The sequence below is a fragment of the Hemitrygon akajei genome, chromosome 8 (genome assembly GCF_048418815.1).
Source record: "Hemitrygon akajei chromosome 8, sHemAka1.3, whole genome shotgun sequence".
NCBI classification, from domain to species: Eukaryota; Metazoa; Chordata; class Chondrichthyes; order Myliobatiformes; family Dasyatidae; genus Hemitrygon; species Hemitrygon akajei.
In genome coordinates, this window is record NC_133131.1 from 29,183,603 (window position 1) to 29,198,656 (window position 15,054).

At 42.7% G+C, this 15,054-nt stretch overlaps 1 protein-coding gene across 2 annotated transcripts in view; it reads left to right on the plus strand.

Moving 5' to 3' along the window:
* LOC140731756 (sodium- and chloride-dependent GABA transporter ine) overlaps positions 1-15,054 on the plus strand; it is a 123,165-nt gene that overhangs the window by 74,300 nt on the left and 33,811 nt on the right. For both annotated transcript variants that reach the window (XM_073053523.1, XM_073053522.1), the window contains exon 5: positions 5,248-5,382. In XM_073053523.1, the coding sequence (XP_072909624.1) occupies positions 5,248-5,382 (135 nt within the window). The remainder of the gene's footprint in view (positions 1-5,247; positions 5,383-15,054) is intronic.

Sequence of the window (15,054 nt, forward strand, 5' to 3'; positions counted from 1 at the left end):
AGCAACACCGGTGGCAATGCATCATTCTATATACCACAATGAGGCAGTTTAGCACTCTGATTGAATGGGCAGCCTCAGCCCTGGGAGCACATTCTGAGCACCATGCAAAGCACCAGTGTATTACAAAGAGCGAAACAAAGAATGGGACTGCAACTTGAGATTAAGACAGGAACCGAAAGTATCATGAAAAAATTATTTAAAATGTTTAAAAATAGCAACCATTCAACCAAGGATGAAATTTTCTACATGGCCACTACAGTTAAATCTCTCCTTTCACACCTTAATGGCCCTAATTGCAAGCTAATTATTCTTTTACTTTATATATGCTTACAAAAGTCTTTAGTTTCCTTTTATATAGTTAGCCTTGTCACAGATCACTTAAAGGCCTTTTAATTTCCCTCTCCATCTTCCTAATGCATTCTGTATTGTCATGATTATCTTTCGCTGTATTAGTCCGAAATCTTTGTCATATGAAGTTAATGAGTTCCTAAAATTTAATGACCCATTCCAAAAAATTACAGAAAATTTAACGTCAGATTGCAAGAACGTTTAGATCAAAATGTCATTGTCTGTGCCCCAATCACTCCTGGCAAAGCTGAGATTAGCACACTAATAGCAACACACACGAAATGCTGGAGGAACTCAGCAGGTCAGGCAGCATCCATGGAGATGAATGAACAGCCGACGTTTCGGGCACTGAGAAGGAAGGGGGAAGATGCCAGAATAAAAAGGTGGGGGGGGGAGGCGGAGGAGGCTAGCTGGAAGGTGATAGATGAAGCCAGGTGGGTGGGAAAGGTAAAGTGCTGGAGAAGAAGGATTCTGACAGGAGAGGAGAGTGGACCATAGGAGAAAGGGAAGGAGGACAGGGCCCAGGGGGAAGTGATAGTGACATGTAGCTGAGAAGAGGTGGAAGGTCAGGGTAGGGAATAGAGGCAGTGGGAGGAGATTTTTTTTTACCAGAAGGAGAAATTGATTTTCATGCCATCAAGTTGGAGGCTATCCAGACGGAATGCAAGGGTGGCCTCATTGTGGCATAAAAGGAGGCCTTGGACCGACATGTCAGACCGGGAATGGGAATGGGAATTAAAATATTTGGCCACCGGGTAGTTCCGCATGTGGTGGATGGAACATGGTGTCCTTAGCACACGGATAGCTTGCCCAGCCTCCTGCATCCCAGGTTCTTCATCATCAGCTTGACAGTGGACAACATATTCATTCCCTCTAACATCAACAGTGTCAGAACATAGTCATCAATAGAAGAAAATAATGGATTATTTTTTATCTGATCTTCACTGATCACTACATTGCTAACTATTGTGCCTGTGCATTGCCACACAGAAGTGTGGTCAAGCACGACAGAGCATTTAACTTCCCGTTCTGCCTCTGGACTCGGCACAGACAGTGGCTGTGAATGAGGTCATGCTGAGGTAATGAGTCCAATCAACTTCCTGCCCCTTTAACTTCATGTTAGGCAGAGCAGGTGTAGGTCCTCCCTAGGTACTGAGCGTCTGACTTATCGACACCCCGTACCTACAGTACAGGCGAGTGTTTGGAAGACCCACGGGTCAAATATTCCACCTACTCAGGGCTTCCAGGCTTCTCCTGCCAGGTGACAATGTGTCTGCTCCACATGCCTTCTCTCAGCACGCCACCCTGCTCCACCCCCCCCCCCCCCCCACCCGGGCTGTAACATCTGGGGGGCTGGTTTGAGCCCGGCAGAGCTGGGAGCGCTGGGTGAATTCACTCGCCCTCCCACTACGTCAGTGAGGCCGGCTGGCAACCATTCTCCCCTCCCATCACAACATTCATTTCCAATTTATGAACTGTCTGGGTCACGAACAGTTCTCATGAACTAAACCCAGTGGTAACCTGTGCTCTAACATCACCCCAAGGGCTCATCCAGCCTGGATTCAAAAGATGAGAGCAGGTGTTTATATTTTGCTTATTATTAATATTTTATTAATTTATTATTGAAATATGAATTTAATTTAGTACTTTTAATTTTTTAATCTATCCCATCTGTTTTTAATGACAATTAGAAACAAGGAACTATCAAAAAACTGTATGCCGTCTCCAGGCAGGGCCTTTGGGCCCTCGTCAGGTTCTGGAGACCTGCAGTAGGCCATCCGCTCCAAATAAAGGCCGCATAGCAAAGCCTACAGTACAACTCGATGTGACCCATGAAAGGAAAGGGTGGTCATAGGAATGCGGTGGGGTTGAATGCAAGGCATGGAATGTATCGCACACAGTCTGGTCTTGCCACTCGATTTTTTTTCCCCCCTGCTTATCCCAGAGGTGTATATGCTATCACAGAATGGTATCGTGTACACCAGATTTTTCTGCTGTTTGCAACAAGTCATTTGCAGTACAAACGCAAGAGGTTCTTCAGATACTGGAAATCTTAAGCAACAATCACAAGTGCTGGAGCAACTCAGCAAGTCAGGCAGATCTATGGAGGGGCTGTAAAGAGTCTACATTTTGGGCCGATGAAGGGACTCGGTGGGTTGTTAATTCCCCTCCGTAGATGCTGCCTGACTTGCTGATTTCCTCCAGCATTTCGAGTGTGCTAAGGTGACCTTTTCAGCATTAGTTTTACACTTGTCACATGCACGTTGTGACAGCGAAACGTGCAGTGGAGTGCATTATTTTGTGCCAATGACCAACACAGTCTGAGGATTGTGCAGGGAACAGCCACAAGGGCTGCCATCTGCCAGTACCAACGTAGCATGCCCACAGCTTACCAACCCTAACCCGTTTGTCTTTAGAATGTGGGAGGAAACTGGAGCACCAGAGGAAATCTATACGGTCACAGGGAAAACATACAAACTTTACATACAAACTACTTGGTCTCATTCTCCTCGATTCCTCCCCTTCCCCACACTGGCCCACCCTAGCATCCCTGTGGGGGGTTTTTTTCACTCAGAATTTACTCAGTTCCACCTGGGAGCATCTAGAGAATTAAGGATTCACCACTTCTTCAGGCAGAATCTTCTAAGTCATTACAGCTCTGTGTTGGCCTTAGTTCTAAGCTCTTCGACCACTGGAAATGGCCTTTCTTTATTGGCACTTCCATACTTTTCACTGACCTTTTACAGTGAATGTCTGAGCTAAAACCAAGCAGAATGTGAATGAATGGTAAGACACTTAAAGAAAATGGGGAATTGATGAAGGAAAAATGCTTGTGAATTCAATTGTTCTAATTAACTGCAATTCTCAATAATTTAAGAAATATCTATTCTTGCATATGTTTAAAAGTAGGCCTTCTCAAACTGTTAAATATTAAAGAGCTTTTAGTGCATTACTCACCGCTAGGTAACATCACAAGATTCAGTTCTATTTTATTAATATTGGTACCAGATATTTTAATGAGAAACTGAAGGATTGTCTGGCATTTGATGCTGCAGTGTTTGCTTTCTGCTTAGAGAAATGATGCTTTTGTTGTTGTATCTATTTCATTAGTGGTTTAATAATGGCCTGGTACTGTTTCATTACTTCGCTACAGAAAATTAAAGTGATTAGTAATTCTATCATTTAAAATGGATAACTGTGGAATAGCTGAGTCAGCTGGAACCCCTCAGAGAGAGAAAATGAGATTTGTGATCATTAACATATGGCTTCCATTTTACAGTCACTTAATCCATAAATGGTGTGTACTAAAGTTGCTATCTACAGCAAATATCCAGATCCTACGTTTTGACATAACTGATATTTTAAGGTTGTAGTGCTATTTCAACAAATAAAGCTCCATGGGAACAGAGGCAGCTCAATCAAACCTTCAGCTCTTTATTAAATATGGGGATTATTATTCCCAATGTCCTACACTTTTCCCTTGATGCCTTTTTCTTCAATTAAGTATCTATCTTCTGTTTAAATACCTGTCAAATTTGCATCTGGGGGAGTACATCTTAACTTCTTTCACTCATTGCATTAGAAGATCTTCTCAGATTTTATTTTAACTTTGAAACTGAAATTATTTATGCTTATGTCTGCCAGATTCCTACCTGCCGGTGCTCTGTGAATTCCCCAACACCTCAATCAATCACTCATCACCTGAATTCTAGAAACGAGTAGTTTTACCTGCTAAAGAAGCCTCGTTGTAGTTTTGCCCACTACTATGAAACTTCTTTATCCTAAGTACCATCGCACACAGTTGGCAGTGTATTTCCAAGCTTTTGTCCTTCCAAAGGTGAAAACTTCACTTCAACTCTGAATGATGTCTGAGCTGTGCCCTGTATAATTGCAGAGGGGTTTCCTTCTTCCTATCTCCTAATCTCCTTGGGATGAAGCACCATTCTCTAAGTTAACTTTTAAAAACGTATTTCCCTGCTTGCAACATCCTTCGATTCATCTGCCCCATCTCCGTGATGAGTTACTGTTCCGATTTTTCCTGGAAGCCATTCCTATTAATCAATTGGAAGTGTATTTGTATTTCTCTCTATTCTGCCAGTTGAAGCACCCCTCCCCCAACTTACCCTCCCCTTCACCTGCTTTCACCTAGCAACTGCTAGCTTGTACTCCTCCTTAATCTGGCTTCTTTCCACATCCCCCCTCCTCTCTAGTCCTGACGTAGGGTCTCAGCCTGAAACATCAACTGTTCATTCCTCTCCATAGATGTTGTCTGACCTGATGAGTTCCTACGGCAATTTGTGTGGGTAAGCTCCCTGCATTTCATAATTTACCACACAATAAACTATTAAGCAAAATTAGACTGGATGGTATTGGAAGCATTAAATAAGATGCTGGAAGAACTCAGCAGGTCAGGCTGCCCCTGTGGAGAGAGTCTGTTACACAAAAGAGTTATTCCTCATGACATCTACTTACAATTCTCCCTTTCAAAATCTCTTTTCTCCCTACCTTGCTCCTACCGAGACATAATTCCACTGGCTCGAGTTAGTTCCCATTCTTTATATGAGCCAGAAGGTGTTTTTGCTGCAGGGTCTTTGTTCTTTGGATTGCTACCCATCGAAAGATCAATTGTACTGCAAGCTCCCAGTCCCATTTGTGCCCGCCTTTCATTGTGGAAGTGGTACAGAGTTTGTTTTATGTCATACAGGGACTAAACATCCCTCAGCTTCCATTTGCTGTCGATTTGAAGCACAAGCTGGATAAATGGTAATGTATAGATTATTGTAACACCCAACCAGCTGGAGAAGGATGAGGTAGACAGGTAGAGTAACAGTTAAATATATCCCAAAGATCATCTGCAGACACTACCCTAATGCTTGCTCATCCTTTCTTTGTAACCAGATCGTGTACTTTACTGCGCTCTTTCCTTATGCAGTACTGTTGGCCTTGCTGGTTAACAATACACAACTCCCAGGGGCTCCAGATGGAATCAATTACTTTGTTAATCCGAAGTGGGAGAAACTTAAGGAAGTCCAGGTAAGCGTTCATGGATATTTTAATGGATTTAAAAGTTGGACTTTGGAATGTCTAGCGTTGGTTTATGTTTCAATACTTCAGCAAAAAAAAAGTAAATTTGTTGGGATGTCCCAAAAATATTTCTTCAACAGTGAACGTTGTTTTTTTTCTGCTTTTAATTGTTTAATTCGAAAAGGAGTGATAACTATAGTTCGCTCTAGGACTGCATCAATTTTCTTTGTTCTGAATTAAAAGAGGAAAGGGCTTTGCTTCTGTGCAGCCAAGCATTTACCACCCACTAAAACATCCCACCATTAAAGAAATTCTAAATCAAGCTACAGAGAAGCTCCCTTCGGCATCATGTAAAACAGCATGAAGGCTCCAAAGATTTGATTCCAGTTGCCTGGGCCTTTCCTTGTGGATAAAAGAGAAAAGGCACAGGCTACCAGAGTCAAATTCTTGGAGTCTTGGAATAGTATGGATGGATTTTTTTCATTACAAGTTCTGCAGCTAATTGGTATCTTTTCAGGGGAATTCAGGATGAGCCTCTGGTATCATTCACATCCCATGAGAGAAAGAAGAGTAGTCCCAAATCTACCAGTTGAGGGATTGTTTGTGGACAGTAGACACAGGGATGATTTTTTTAAAACTGGAAATCTGAAATAAATTTTAAAATGCTGGAAGCATTGCGGCAGGACATACAAAATTCTGATGTAGGGTCTTCAATCTGAAACATTCATTCTGTCCCTCTTTCCACAAACGCTGCCTGGCTTGCTGAGTAATTCTGGCATTCTCTCTTTTTGCTGCAAGATGTAATGTTTTTAACTTTCAATGGGCGCACTGGTGTTTAACCGGAGGAATCCACATAAAGCACTAACGTTAGTAAGCTTGCTGTGAAGCTGAGACTCTCTTACATTGTTGTATTTGAATGCAGGAGATCTGGAGACAAAAGGGAAGAAATACATTTCCTTCTAACAGGTATTTCCATCCTAGGATTGATTAACGATCGAGGCAGCCTATTGCCCTATCAAGTGTTTGAATCAGATCAGTCCATGAAAATAGATTTGATATTTTATGAGCTTTCATTGATGTGTAACTTCCAAAAACTGCCTCACCCTCCAGCTTGTGGTCTGATAAGAAAGATCAAAGTCAAAGTCGAGTTAATTGTCATGAACACAGGTACCTATATGCACAGGTGCAAAAAAACCTTACTTGCAGCATCAGAAGAAACTGTTACGAACCCCATAACTGGGTCACTTACCATCAAAGATAGAGAAGTCCGTTGAAGTCTGATGATACTATTTTTAACAGTATTTATTAGTAAAAATACACAAAAATAATATCAATGCAAATATACCGATAATATACGTCATCAATACAAAATCTAAAAGTGTGGGTATAATAATAATCAATAAGAAATAAGCTCTATCGTTGTCTAGGGGATAATGTATTGTCTGATGGAAATATAAAGTTCACTCAGTTCATGCAGGCTGCAGGCAATGGTTGGAGAGAGAGAGAGATTTGGCGAAAAACTTGCCGGCTTTTCCTTTTATGATTTTGATCCGTCGGAGTCTCGTTGGTGTGGCCGTTCACTTGTGGCCTCTCCTTTAGCTAAGCCGTTCTTCCGTGGTGAGCCCGCCACCCTGGCAAGGGAAGGACGCACACGAGCCCCCCACCGGCTGTCGCTATTAAACGCTGTCACGGGATTTCTAGCGTTTCTCTTGGTGCGTCTAAAGGGGTTGTTCCCCAGACCCTCTTTTATCCTTACTCACAGCGTCTCAGATGTCAATCAGGTTGGGATGATGCAATCCCTCAACCAGCCCACTCTGGTCGTCCCCTGAGGGGCTTCAATGAATAGTACAGTACTCAATACACAATTCCGTCTCCAAGAGACAATGGCCATTATCAGTGGCTTTGTTTCACTGAGGCCAGGACACATTCCAAACCTTGTGGATTCTGCGTGTCTCTCTCTCATTTCCTGGGTCCCAGACCCGAAGTAATAGCGATCTTGCGATTCTCAAAAAGGAGGGGGGGGCGACTTTGTACCCTTCGGCCTCCCAGAGTTGCGGCACATTCGTAACAAAACACATTTACAAGAAAAGCCTAAGGAAGGCTAAATTATGTGCAATTTTTACAAAAAGAAAAGAATTCAAACATAACAAGAACATAGGCAAGAGAAGAGACTGCTGGGGCCTTGACCAATATCTTCATGTCCTCTCTAGCCACAGGCGAGGTCCCAGAGGACTGACAAATAACTAATGTTGTTCCATTAACCAAGAAGGGAACCTGGGATAATTCTGTGACTGGTGGGTGAGTCTAATGTCAGTGGTAGGGAAGCTACTGGAGAGAATTCTTAGGGACAGGATTTATGAGCATTTGGAAAACCGTGGCCTAATTAGAGAGAGCCAGCATGACTTTTAGCGAAGCAAGTTGTGTCTTACTAACTTGATTGAGGTTTTTTTTGATGAGGTGACGAGGGTAGATCTGTGGATGTCATCTACATGGATTTTAGTAAGGTGCTTGACAAGGCCTCTCAATCAGAAAATTAAGATGCATGGGATCCATGGTGAATTCAGAACCGTTCTGCCCATGGAAGACAGAGGGTGGAGGTTGATGGAGGTCTGTGATTAGTGGCAATCTGCAGGCACCTGTACTGCAACTGTTTGTGATGTGTACAAACTATCCGAATGAAAATGCGGATGGGTGGGTTAGTAAGTTTGCAGATGATAGGAAGACTGATGGAGTTGTGGATAGCGTAGAAGACTGGCAAAGGGTACAGTGTGAAATAGGTCATTTGCAGATATGGGTAGAGAAATGGCAGGTGAAGTTTAACCTGGCCAGATGTGAAGTGTTGCACCTCGGTAGGTCAAATGTAAACAGAGAGTATATTGCTGAGGGCAAGACCACGAACAGTGCTGATGAGCAAAGGGATCTTGCGGTCCAAGTTCATAACTTCCTGAGAGTGGCTACACAGGTAGGTAGGGCCCTTAAGAAGGTCACATGGCACGCTTGTCTTTATTAGTTGAGGCACTGAGTTCAAAAATCAGGAAGTTATCTTGCACTTTATAAAGCTCTAGTTAGGCCACATCTGGAGTACTGCATCTGGGTAGCTCCACATCTAGAGGATGCAGAGAAGGTTTACCAGGATGTTGCCTGGATTAGAGGGCATTTGCGATTTAGAGAGGTTGGGCAAACTTGGGTTGTTTTCTCTGGAGTAACGGAAGCTGGGGGGAGATCTGATAGAGTTTTATAGGATTTTGAGGGGCATAGATGGAGTAGACAGACAATATCTTCTTCCAAGGGTTGAAATGTCTGGTATCAGAGGGCATGCTTTTAAGGTGAGAGGGGGTAATTTCAAAGGAGAAGTGAGGGGCAAGTTTTCTACACAGAGAGTGGTGTGTGCCTGGAATGTGCCTCCTGTGGCAGTGGTGGTAGAGGCAGAAACATTAGAGACTTTTAGATGGAAATGCAAGGAAAATGAAAGGATATGGACATTAAGTAGGCAGAAGAAATTGATTAATTAGCTGTTTGATTACTAATTTAATTGGTTCAGCTGTAGGCCAAAAAGCCTATTTCTGTGCTGTATGGTCGATGTTGTAAAAACCTCACTCCAGCGCACAGTGGTCATAGTCTATAATTTATGATTTGTTTATGGTTGTGCAGGTTTGTTCAAGAACCGCATGGTTGAAAAGAAATAGCTGCTCTTGAAGCTGGTGATGTGGAGCTTCAGGCTTTTGCATCTCCTGCCCGGTAGTAGCTGTGAGGAGACGGCATTGCCCGGATGCTGGGAATATTTGAATACAGATGTTGCCTACTTGAGGCAGTGCCTCATGTAGATACTACAGATGGGAAGAAGGGATGTGCCTGTGGTGTCTAAGGCTGAGACCACTATTCTCTTATGTTCCTGTGTATTCAGATGGCCTTACCAGACTGTTTTACTTTATTTATTTAGAGATACAGAAGGGAAACAGGCCATTCTGGCCCAGTGAGCCCATCCTATAACAGCCATGTAACCAATTAACCTACTAGCTTGTACGTCTTTAGAATGTGGGACCCAAAGGAAATCCATGCAGTGTCAAGGGGAACATACAAACTCCTTAGAGACAGCATCAGAATTGAACCCAAGTCACTGGTGCTGCAACAGCATTATGCAAATGCAACACTACCATCTCGCCCCAAAAAGTCGATAACGTGGTTCCTAATGTACTGGTAGGTTATTTAATGAACAGTATAGAAGAAAGTCTGTGGCTAGAGAAATAAAGTCAAGACCACACCTTAAATGAAGCCCCAAGTTTAAAGCAATGAACTTGCAATCCCTAGAGATGAACGTCCCATTATAAAGGGATGAAAGGAATCCTGTTCGCACTGATATTTTCATGTGTAACACTCGCTTCGCCTAGTGGCTTGATCTCGGGGGTGATAAACCCCCCCCCCCCCCCCCGCCCGGCCAAACTTAAGAAATCTCGTTTGGGTGGATGCTGCGCGATGTGTCCCCTGTTACAAATCAGTACCCCGAAATAACAAACAGGACACAATATGCAATAAAATGATCAAGCTTTATAACTCTTACTTTGACTATGTGGTTAGTAGAGAAACAAAATATAAAAGATAAAGGGTACCAATTTTATTAAACAGTCTGTGCACAATCACTGGAGCTCACTTCCTTCCACCATTTGATCTCCCCCAAGTGTCACCGACCTTTGGGCCCCCGCTCGGAGTCCTCTCCATCTGGAGGCCCACCGAATCTCTCCATTCGCGTCTTCTCTCTTCATCCCCCTCTCGCCCTCTGGCAAAAGCCTGCAAAACCAGCAGCTTCCAGAATCACCAGACAGGGGAACAGAATCCTGACTGGCTAACATGCATAATTATCTCCAGCCATAATCCAAACATTTCGGCTACAGAGAAACCATTACCTCAGCAGTTAACATTACATAGAAGCCATTATATTAACCTTAGCAGTGAAACTTTACAAAGAAGCCATTACACACATTTTAGTATCCAGCAAACCATTTATCAAATGCCTTCAGGATATTCACACTATTAACATCTATAATGCATGAGATAAGGGATGATTGCACTTCCCAGTGTGGACGTTTAAGTCCACCAAAAATCATCAGTTGTGTTTATTTACACAACCTGATAATAAATTTCACTTATTTCAACAAACACCACACAGGATAATGTCACAAATTAATTTTCTCCAAGAGAAAATAGAAAACTGTTTTTTAGCTTAGACATTTAGAATTCAAACTGTATTTTGTTCAGTTTTGAGTGTCCTGTTTAAATGGGAATGGAATGAAGTTTCATTTTTAGAGTTTAGTGATAGATCCATTTTATATCATTAATAATGGGACTCTGAGTTTCCTAATGCTGAGAGCAGAATGTTAATTTTAGACCGAGATACATTTTTGCTTTGCAAACATTTGCTCTGACTTCTTTTTAATTTATTTAGTATTAAATTATAGTTAGTTAGTTTGGTTATCAGTGATTGATGTGACACATGGCTGTGCTCAAGTTAAACATCACACTAATATATATGCTCCACTACAGGACATCCCATTTACATTCTTATAGTCTGTATCATTACCTGAAAGACATTTCATCTGGCACAGGAAATACTCACCCACTTAGACATTTGTCTACTATCCCCAAGGATTCCCGTGGATAAACCTGTCAAATATTGAAAAGCCTAGATAGAGTGGATGTGGAGCAGACGCTTCCTATGGTGGGGGAGTCTAAGACCAGAGGCCACAGCCTCAGAATAGAGTGATGTCCCTTCAAAACAGGGATGAGGAGGAATTGCTTTAGCTAGGGAGTGGTGAATCTGTGGGGTCTGTTGCCGTGGGCAGTTGTGGAGGCCAAGTTTAAGGCAGAGGTTGATAGATTCATGATTGGTCAGGGCATGGAAGGATGCTGGAAAAGGCAGGAGAGTGGGAAATGGATCATCCATGACGAAATGGCGGCTGTTCCTATATCTTATTGTCTTATCATCTTGGATGGACGATGAATTGAGTGAAGTGACTGAAGTAAGGAACAACATTCAAGAGCCACTTAGATGAACACATGAACAAGCAGGGAATAGAGGCAAACTTGTGTGGATAGAAATGCTAAAACTATTTTGTTTATGGCCATTGTTCACCCCAGATGCCTTGTAATGGAGCCCTGGACTACGTCCATGTAATCACTGAGTCTTTGCACAAGTTCGAACTGATTCCATCTCAATTCACAGAGCTCCTCCTGTTGATTGCACATCAAACCTCTCTGGTTTGTGTTGAATTGGTGCTTTTGTTCTGACCTTGGAGTCTGTGTGATCTCCCCATCTTCCTTTTTATTTTTCCTCTTCAACTTCGGAGAGGATTGTGGAGATATTTTTGATTTTCAGTCTTTAACTGGAAATTGACGAGAGACAGATTTTGAACCACAGCTGCATGATTTGGAAGCAGAACTGGTGTCTTCATCATGATCCCTCTGTTCAGCACTGGCATCCTGACTGTCGTGCTGGTGTCGCTGGTATGGATGACTATGGAAAGTGGAGTTCTTGTGCTTCTCTTCCATAAGTGTTGTCTGGTCATCTTTGGTCTTGTGAGGCCACGATGAAATTTCTTTCCACAAGGTTGAGTCAGTCCTAATATTGGCTGTACTCTCTTATCTACAACCAGTAGTTGTGCCCCTTGTGCGTGAAGTTCAATATACAACCTGCTTCTATCAGAATGTTCTTTCCAGTATAGCCAGTCACTTTTAACTTCACTGGCAAATCTTGCTCTTTACTTTGAGATTCTAGTAAACATACTTGGATAACAGATTCACCTGGAGTCAAGCTTGAATGGATTACTGTCTCATTCACAGTCACTGGATCAATCCATGCTGTCTTACCAGCACCAGCAGTCTGTAGAGAATCCACAAAGACTTCCTCCATTTCTTCAGCAACAGTGTGCACCTTTCTCTTGCTAGCCCTGGTTTTGCAGGACTTTGCAAATTGATTCTTCTTCCCACAATTGTTGCGGGACTTTCCTTAAGCAGGACACTTCTTTGGAATGTGCCTACCTCCACATCTGCTGCTTGAGCCTATCTCATAGAAACATAGAAAACCTACAGCACAATACAGGCCCCTCAGCCCACAAAGTTATGCCGAACATGTCCTTACCTTAGAAATTTCCTAGGGTTACGAATAGCCCTCTATTTTTCTGAGCTCCATGTACCTATCCAGGAGTCTCTTAGAAGTCTCTTTGGTTTTTGGTTGCTTTATGAAACACTTTGTGCTCTGTCCCTCTGTTTTCACAGCATGCGCTGTGCAGCTCTTTAGCTTGTGCTTGTGTAGTCTCCACTGCCCTACACATATCGACAGCTTTGTCTAACATTAAATCTTTATCACCGAGCAGGCTTTCTCCAAGTCTATTATCTGGGATTCCACGGACCATTTGATCTTTAGCTGGTGAGTCTCTCAAATCTCCAAACTCACAGGACTTACTCAGTGTGTGAAGTTCAACTAAGTGTTGGTCAAAGCTGACACTTTGTTTCTGGTCACAGGGGAAGAACTTCTATCTCTTAAACATGATGCTTTTAAGTGGGACAAAATACTCCTCAAATTTTGTCATCAGCGTGTCCAATTTAAAGTCTATCTCATTAATTTGAAAGCTGTTGTAGATGTCCAAAGCATCTTCGCCAATTACTTGTAGAAAGATAGATACTTACAATTTTTCCTCCGTCTCGCCGGGTTTGCTCGCCACTGGTTATATATTGAATAGCCGTTTGAAGTGTTTCCAATTATCAGCTAGAATGACGGTAAACTGCATAGGTGCAGGTGGACTTAGAATATCCATAACAGAATATTTCAGGCTTCTTTCACCCAAATCTCTTGGTGAACTTTGAGACAGCGTGCTCTCTTGCCGACAGCTTCTATCCGTCAGAACCTAGTGTCTCTTTCTTAGATGCTCGCAGTATTCAGTTATGCTTTATATTTAGACCTCACGATGACTTCTGTCACCATGTTATTTTTGTTCTTTAACAAAGACAAATAATTTTATTTACAGAATGGATTCAGCTCGACCACATTTTACTTGGGAAACTTTAGCCCACCAAGAGTGTGTCTTCCATTCACCAACGTCACTTCCAGTTCCGGGTGAATCACCCACATTGCACACTGGGAACTGAAGTTCTTTTATTATGTGCATACATAATAATTGAATTTAATTTAAATTGAATTGACTTTATTTCTTACATCCTTCGCATACATGAGGAGTAAAAATCTTTATTATGTCTCCATCTAAATGTGCCATGTGCAATCATAATAATTTATAATAAATAGAACAGTCAATGTAATATAGAGTAAACTCAAGTCAACGTGAGTTTATCGGTCTGATGGCCTGGTGGAAGAAGCTGTCCCGGAGCCTGTTGGTCCTGGCTTTTATGCTGCAGTACTGTTTCTCAGATGGTGGCAGCGGGAATAGATTGTGGTTGGGTTGACTTGGGTCCCCAACGATCCTACGGGCCCTTTTTATGCACCTGTCCTTGTAAATGTCCTGAATCATGGGAAGTTCATAGCTACAGATGTGCTGGGCTGTCTGCACCACTCTCTGCAGAGTCCTGCGATTGAGGGAATACAGGTCCCATACCAGGCACTGATGCAGCCAGTCAGGATGCTCTCAACTGTGCCCCTATAGAAAGTTCTAAGGATTTCTAAGGACTTCCTCAACTGTCTGAAGTGAAAGAGGTGCTGTTGTGCCTTTTTCACCACGCAGTAGGTGTGCACAGATCACATGGTGTCCTCGGTGATGTGGATGCCGAGGAACTCGACCTACATATCTTTAGAATGTGAGGGAAAAGCAGAGCCCCTGAAGAAATCGCACCTGCTGATATTGAGAATTCACATGGCTTTTGAAGTCAGGATTGAATGGGGGGCTGCTGGAACCGTGTGCCAGCTGCACACTATGCCGTTCCACACCGTGTCGTTTTAGCCTCTTTGTGGATGGGCCTCGCTGCGCACCAGCGAAATGACGACAGGAATCAGCAACTTGCCACGGAGTAATACCCTGCCGCTGTGAGTTAGAGACATACTACCCAGTGATCCCACGAATTCTAAGTTGTCGATAAGTTTGCCAGCTTTGAGTTTAGGCAGCCAGTTCCGGCCCAGAGTTTTGTTTTAACCAATCTTATAGCTCATCTGGCTGCGATTGTGCACAACAGTTCGCTCTCAGGTTTGCTCCTCAGAGTTGTACATTTTCCCCTGCCATTCAAAGTTGTTTTACTGAGCTGTAAGTACTTTAGCTGTGTTTAAACAACAGGATTTAGAATGCACACAGTGTTAAAAGCAACTCTCATAAAAAATAATCAGCATGAACAATTCCTGACCCACTGTGTTCAGCTTAGTGCTTGTGCACTTAAGCTCCTGGTATGGAAAATTATGTAACTACAGCTTCCGTTATCACTTCCATATAGAATTTAAACATTTTACACACTTCTTTACGATGCAGTTTATCTTTTTGGTGATTTATTGTTCATTTAATGAGGCAAAGGGAAGAGTTCTCCTTTATATTTCAAAGGTTGAATTTAGTATCAGAGAAATGCATACAATATACATCCTGAAATGCTTTTCCTTCGCAAAACATCCACGAAAACGGAGGAGTGCCCCGAAGAATGAACGACAGTTAAACGTGAGAACCCCGAAGTCCTCCCAGTTCCCCCTCCCCCGCACAT